Below are 7,129 nucleotides of genomic sequence, written 5' to 3'. Positions count from 1 at the left end.
AATTATTAACTAAATAATAACTGTTTTGATAATTTGTTTTTGAGACGGTTTATATATTTATTTTGGTCATTCTGTTATGAATGGCTCCCCCATATTTCTCTTTTGAAATATGTACCTGAGGATACATACTGTTAGTAGATGCATAAGAGTTACTATCTAATTATAGTCCTGTCTTAAACAGTGATATTTACTAGAAACAAATACATAGCTACATTGATACACAGATATTTTTAAAAGTGATGAGACAAATAGTATCACAAGCAAAGGCTTGAAGGTGTGAAGGGTTACCAAATGTGGGCATAGCATAGCAGGTGATCTAATATTTAGTAGGCAGCCTATCTTCCCATGCCATCAATCTCAGAGCACCTCTTTATGATGATATCATTACCATTATCTCATGATTAGATGATGAATGAGGTTGACAAACTAATTGCTTCCTCAGAGCTATCACTGAGTTCCAATCAGGGCTTAAAAGGATGTAAAAAGCACTTCTAAGAAAGCAACCCAGGGAGAAAGAGTGTATGCTGGTCTCAATTGCACAAACCCCATGAGATTCTATTTTTTTTTTAAGTAAGGAATGGCGGCTCCTATGGCTGGAGCACACTGTGCTCTGCTCAGCAACGGTAAATGCAAGGTTAAACTTCTGTCAGGGTCTCACCATCAATCTCTGCCTCCTACTTATTAACGAGATCACACATGGGGACCTTTCTGGTCCTTCGGGCTTCTTTTTTTCCTGAAATGGACTTAAAAATCAAATAGCATCATATAATCAGGGATTATCATGGTGTCTGATTATAGGCAAGGAATAGGGACTTCTGTGAGCCTTAGATAACTAAGGGAAGGGAGTGAAGAGCTCACAGGAATTTGAGTTGGTCAGAGAGACTATTCAGGTGTGGCTAGAATTAGTAACAAGTGGTAGAATCTAACTCCCACCCCCTAAAATGTCGGTGTTTTTATCTTAGTGTTTATATTTTTGCCCAATTCTAGAGTGGTATAGCTGACTTATTCTGGCATGGTCTTTATTTTCAGAAATGTTTTTCAGAGGCACTTTTCACAGCATATGATTGGAATTTCTATCTTGAATGTGGCTCTATAATGAGAAAGCTCCTGTATTAGACACTATACTACTATACTACAGCTGGTACTATGCTGTAGCATCAAAGGCATGGGAAAACCCAATTTTATGATCTCTAAAAGCTAAAGAGAATTTAACCAAGTGTGGTCTAAAATGCAGACTGCAAACTACCAGGAATAATTTAGATGCGAAGATTTTTCTCACCTTCATGTAAAGCAATTGTGAGGACACATCTGGAAGGGTATAATTGCCCATAAGTGGAGCAGACTGTCTCAGAAAGCAGAGACAAAGAGATGGCAGATTTGACTAATGATTAAGGGTACAGACAATGAAATAAAACAGCTCTGCCATATACTAGCTTTGCATTCTTGGGCAACTTACTTAATATTTCTGAGCTTCTATCTCTTATCTGCAAATAGTAATAGTAATAGTAAATTCTTCTTATAGGTACATTTAAAAGATAAGTCACAGTTTCACAGCATGGATCCAGTCCTTGGAACATAGTAAGTACTAATTAAGTGGTATGTGTGTATGTGTATAATATGTGCAATTATTATTATCATTGTTAAGTGAATAATGAGAAGGAGAACCTGTATCTTCCAGTCAGTAGATCCTACTCTTCACTTGTATAACCTTCCTAATTAGTGCTTCTGTTTCTTTTAGTTCAACATGAGACACTGTACTTTCCACTTTGTCACAGTAACATGAACTTGATGCTTTCTTGCTGCTACTGTTTGTTTTGGTTAATATTTCTAAGTAGCCATAGTCCATGCAGAAAAAATAATTAAAGTACTGGAAGAACAAGAGCAGTGTCATGTGATAAAACTGTGGAACTTAGCACTCTAAAATCCAGAGGAATGTATTCTGAAGAGAATGTTATCTAAGTCTACTCAACAGTGTTATTTAGTAAAACATTTATTGGAAAATAATTACATAATACCAGCATTAGTAGAAAATACTTAAATAATTATCTTTAAGATGCATAAAACAAAGGGAAATTTTTACTTAGGATATAGAGATTTGCCAGATATTTTCATTGACATTTCATAAACTTTACTGTGATACCAGGATGTTTTGTGCAGACATTGTTGTAAAAATTTTGGCTTCCATGTAGCAGATGATGAAACCAGGCCTATGGAAGACACTGTGCCAGTTATTTTTATTATTTCAGCTAATAAAAGGCTAAGCCAGGATTCATATAGAGTGACCTGCATCTTAATACAATCATTTTCTGTTATTTGCAGAGTGTAATAAATAGTTGGAGTTTGTTCCTTAAAGATATCACAAGCCTTCAAAATATAAATGTGCTCAAAGAGAATAAATCCATGGAAAAAAGTTTTCTCACTTGAAGATGTTTTGAGTATAACTCTAAATTTCTGCTCTTGTCATGGTGGGCAATTATCAGCCTTTACAAAATATCCCTTCCAAAATTGGATGGACTGACTCTGAAATATCCATCTCTTATTACCTGAAATTGTTGCATAGATTTTTTTCTTGCCTTTCGTATGACGGCAGATTGCTTCTGTTTAAAAACATAGTCAAAGCTTCATAATGTGACTCTGTTGCTCAAATTTTGGTGCTTCATACCCCTACTCAGGGTCAGACTTTCTTACAACTATGAGGAATCGCTCAGTGGTAACTGAGTTTGTCCTGCTGGGCATCCCAAACACAGAGGGCCTGGAGACCATGCTCTTTGTCCTGTTTTTGTCCTTTTACATTTTCACCCTCATGGGGAACCTGTTAATCTTGCTCGCAGTTATTTCCTCTACTCAGCTTCATACCCCCATGTACTTCTTCCTGTGCAAGCTATCTATTTTTGACATATTTTTCCCTTCTGTGAGTTCTCCCAAGATGCTGTTCTACCTTTCAGGGAACAGCAGAGCCATCTCCTATGTGGGCTGCGTGTCCCAACTCTTCTTCTACCATTTTCTGGGCTGCACTGAGTGTTTTCTGTACACAGTGATGGCCTATGACCGCTTTGTTGCCATATGTTTCCCTCTACGCTACACCATAATCATGAGCCACAGAGTGTGTGCCATCTTGGCTGCAGGGACCTCATTTTTTGGCTGCATTCAGGCCACCTTTCTGACCACTCTCACCTTCCAGCTTCCCTACTGTGGTCCCAATGAGGTAGACTACTACTTCTGTGACATCCCAGTGATGCTGAAGCTGGCTTGTGCGGACACCTCAGCCCTGGAGATGGTGGGGTTCATCAGTGTTGGTCTCATGCCCCTCAGCTGCTTCCTCCTCATCCTCACCTCCTACAGCTGCATTGTCTGCTCCATCTTGCAGATCCGCTCTGCAGAGGGCCGCCGCCGTGCCTTCTCCACCTGCAGTGCCCACCTCACGGCCATCCTGCTTTTCTACATGCCAGTGGTCCTCATCTATCTAAGGCCAACCCCAAGCCCCTGGCTGGATGCAACTGTACAAGTCCTGAATAACTTGGTCACTCCCATGCTAAACCCTTTGATCTATAGTCTGAGAAACAAGGAGGTAAAATCATCCCTGAGGAAGGCCCTCCACCTGTTTGGCTTCCTTCCTGAATAATTGTAAAGAGAGATCAGTAGCTAACACTTCAGCCACACATCAGAGCTGATGAAATACTTTTATTTGGTTTGCATAAGGTATTATTATTATCTCTATTTTATAGCATGGGGGACTGAGATGCTGAGAGTTAAATTGACTTGTCTCAGGATGTGTAAGGAACAAGTAGCAGAATGAAGACTCCAGGTTGGTCTTCGGACACTGGGATCCATGTTTTCTTGTGGACATCAGAGGGCTCATAAAGAGGAAGAGAAGTTTTCCCAGTAGGCTGAAAAAAAAATGGAACTTGTGCTTCTCAATATTAATTGTCTTCATGCTTTTTCATTTCTATACCTCGTTTTCTTCTCATTCTGATGCTGTTTTATCTTGGCTAAAGTGATTGTCTTCTCAAAAATCTATATTGGAAAAGCTATCATTTTATTAGTCTAAAGGTTGTTGTTGAAGTGAGAGAGAAGCATCTCTATGGTTTCAAATAACATCCTGTTACTTAAGAGCCTTGAAGAAATTGTATGAAGAGAAAGACTTCTGGCTAGGACTTGAGACAGGTCTCTGAGGTGAAGCAGAGGCACCAATATTCTGTATCACTTACAAATCCTGACTTTAGGGATTGGACCTGAAAACAGGCCTTGAGTGTGCAAATGCAGCATGTGAGTAGAAAGCTTTTTTTTTTTTTTACTGAAAAGGTTTGACTTTGGTTTAATTTCCTGTGTTTCTTGATTTTGTTTTCTGGTTCAAATATCCTGCAAATAAAAAATGTGCCATTTCAATCAGGACAGCTATCATTTTCATGTCCAAATTTGTTAAGTCTTATGTTTGGGGACTATTTTTGTTGTGAAATTTGTTGGAGTCTAAATTTGCAAATTATGCTGTATGCCTATATGAATATGTCACAATAAAACCAACTGTTTGTACAATTAATATGTAGTTACATCTGTAAATAAAATTGAAATTATTTTAAAAAAGAATGATATACAGAGGAAAAGATACCAGGACACTGGAAAGAAGATGATGGAAGAGGAGGAGGAAGAGGAAGAGGCAAGTGTATTTCTTTTGTCTGTCCTTCTCAGAATCAGAGCATAGCAGAAGTACCTGCCACACCCAATGAGCAGTGCAGGGTCTTTGCTGCCACCAAGGTGAGCTGACAGAACCAGAAGGTAAGCAAACTTCTGGCTGTAACTACTCTTGGATGCCTAAAAACCTTCTATCAGTACTGTTTTTCTCTTGTTTTTCAGTAAGCAAGAGTCTAAAGGGGAAGCTGGAAATATATCTCAAATTATTTTTCCTGTATTGCAAACACTTATTATTCTCAGGGTCTATTCTGACATCCATGAAGCAGATGTACAACTCAGTAGAACATCTCAGGGTTCATACTAAGACCAGGGTAGAATACGAAGCAGGAAGAAAGGAGTACATTTTCTGGGATAGAGAAGGACCTCACAGAAGTATTGAAGATCAAGATGTGTGTGATACCTTACTTTATCCAGAGGAAGGAGAGCTGAGGAGTATTATCCAGGAAGAAACAGCCTACTTCTCAATCTTTCTTTTAGGGATCTGGGGAGGAGGGTGAGAGAGAATTACTTAGGCTGATATCTCTTAAACGTGCCATTATGAAGGAATGTCTTTGCAGTAAGCTCAAATTCAGTATAGCTTCTGATTTTAGGGTTCTTCCCCAGCTCAATATGTTGTTCTTGGATTTGGGGGAGAGGCCTGGAGAAAAGAACTCCATCCATATTGCCTAAAGCAAACTAACCTGTCTGCTTGTCATAGCAGTTCTGAGACATGCTTATAGGTCTTGTGGTTCCAGGTACAGCCTAAATTCTCTCCATCTCAATAGAAGCCCAGAATATCAGGCCTAGCCTGGTATATGGAGAACTAGGTTGACTTTTATGGTAGGATAAAACTTTTATGGGTTCTATCATTTAAGAGGCACCATAAGAAGAATTTGAGAAAAAGTATCAGTGGAGGAAACCTCAAATTAGGTAGCGCACCCTGCAGACTATTTTATCTATAGGGCAGATAAAGACAGAGGATCAAAGTTTAAGGGCAGGGAGACTGGAGAAGAACAGGAGTATTGGAGCAGAGGTTCAGAGAATAGTTTTGAGCAGGGTGGGGTGCAGGAAAGCATTTCCTGAGGTACTGGCTTTAAGCATGGCCCAGGGGCCAATCAACACCCAGCACCCTCCCCATATTCTAGATTCTTTAAAGGATTCTCCATTTACCCAAACAATTTCTGCAACATACCACAGCACTCTCCACTCATGTTTACTTTTTGTTCCTTGCTAAATTCTTTTAAAAAGCAAAGCTTGTTCTGACTTTGACTTGTGTAATTTTTCTTTTCTGTAGCCCCTAGAGAACAAATCTGTTATGAGCCTCCATGGAAAGCTATGACATAGACACGAAAAGTGATGTCCAGATCATGGTACTGACAAGGCAGAGAGAGGCTGTGGAGAGAGGCTTCCAAGGGAGTATCCACAGGGGTCTGCAGCTGTTCATTGCCTGCTCTCCCTGATGATTGGTTCCCAATGAAAATGACTGAAATTAATGAGTTAAAAAATCAGAAATTAATGTTTTCAGTCAATTGATCTGCATAATGTTCTTGGTGAAAAAAATTCTAATTTTTCCTTTAGCAAAATAATCATTCAAGATAAAAAAAAAAGCATTGCTATGTGGTATACTGGTTGACTGTGGTTGAAGGGCAACAGTACCTGTCATTATTGGAAAGCTAGATTGGTGAGGATCTAGCCTATTCTCTATCATTCCTTTGTTTTATGTTTCAGCATACAGACAATTATTTTAATTCTTATCTCAGTGATATCCTATAATGACAATATCACAAAGTTATCTGTTATTGTCCTATTGATATTTTTTAAAAATGTTTTATCCAATATTAAAGAATTAGAAAATCATATTAATGAAAAATAGGCTAAGTGTAAAAAACTATGATACAATCAGTGCACATATTCCTCTACCTACTTTAAAGAAAAGAATGATGCTAGTGGAAATCCCCAGAGGTTCTGGCCTGATCCCATACTCTTTCCTCCTCCTGGATAACATCATTCTCCTGAATGTGGTGTTTTCTTTGAGTTTTGTCTCATATGTTTGTGTCCCTGAACACAATATTGCAAGGTTTTGAACCTTATATTAATAAAATTCTATTGAAATTTGCTTTTTTTAAGTTGAAATATTAACTTTTAATATTTATGTATTTGTATGCCTGAAATTAATTAATTCACTATTTACAGAGTGTAGTAGCCCATTAAATAAATACATCTACTTTGCCACTGTGTAGTATCACGTTACGTGAATATATTAACATTTATATTTATTACTAATTAAATAAACATGAAACTCTTCCTTTTGCATAGCCATAATATTTTATTGAGTTCTTATGTCTCTCATGTATACAAATGACACAAAGATACCATCACCAAACTCTCTTCAAGATTTCTTTCCATAAGGGAAAAGAGAAAACAGGAAAAACTATTTAGTTTGGATTTGCTCAACAACATA

At 38.0% G+C, this 7,129-nt stretch overlaps 1 protein-coding gene across 1 annotated transcript; it reads left to right on the top strand.

Moving 5' to 3' along the window:
- The first annotated feature begins 1,605 nt into the window (after nt 1–1,605).
- On the top strand, nt 1,606–6,898 carry LOC124103164 (olfactory receptor 10D1B). Its single transcript, XM_058584072.1, has one exon. The coding sequence runs from the start codon at nt 2,693–2,695 to the stop codon at nt 3,620–3,622; it is 930 nt and encodes a 309-aa protein (XP_058440055.1). The 5' UTR covers nt 1,606–2,692; the 3' UTR covers nt 3,623–6,898.
- The last annotated feature ends 231 nt before the right edge of the window (nt 6,899–7,129 follow it).

The sequence above is a fragment of the Marmota monax genome, unplaced genomic scaffold (genome assembly GCF_021218885.2).
Source record: "Marmota monax isolate L192 unplaced genomic scaffold, Marmota_monax_Labrador192_F-V1.1 WCK01_AAM20220418_F8-fsc00409, whole genome shotgun sequence".
Taxonomy (NCBI): domain Eukaryota; kingdom Metazoa; phylum Chordata; class Mammalia; order Rodentia; family Sciuridae; genus Marmota; species Marmota monax.
Note: the sequence above shows the minus strand (reverse complement) of the source record. Positions and strands in the feature narration are given on the sequence as shown.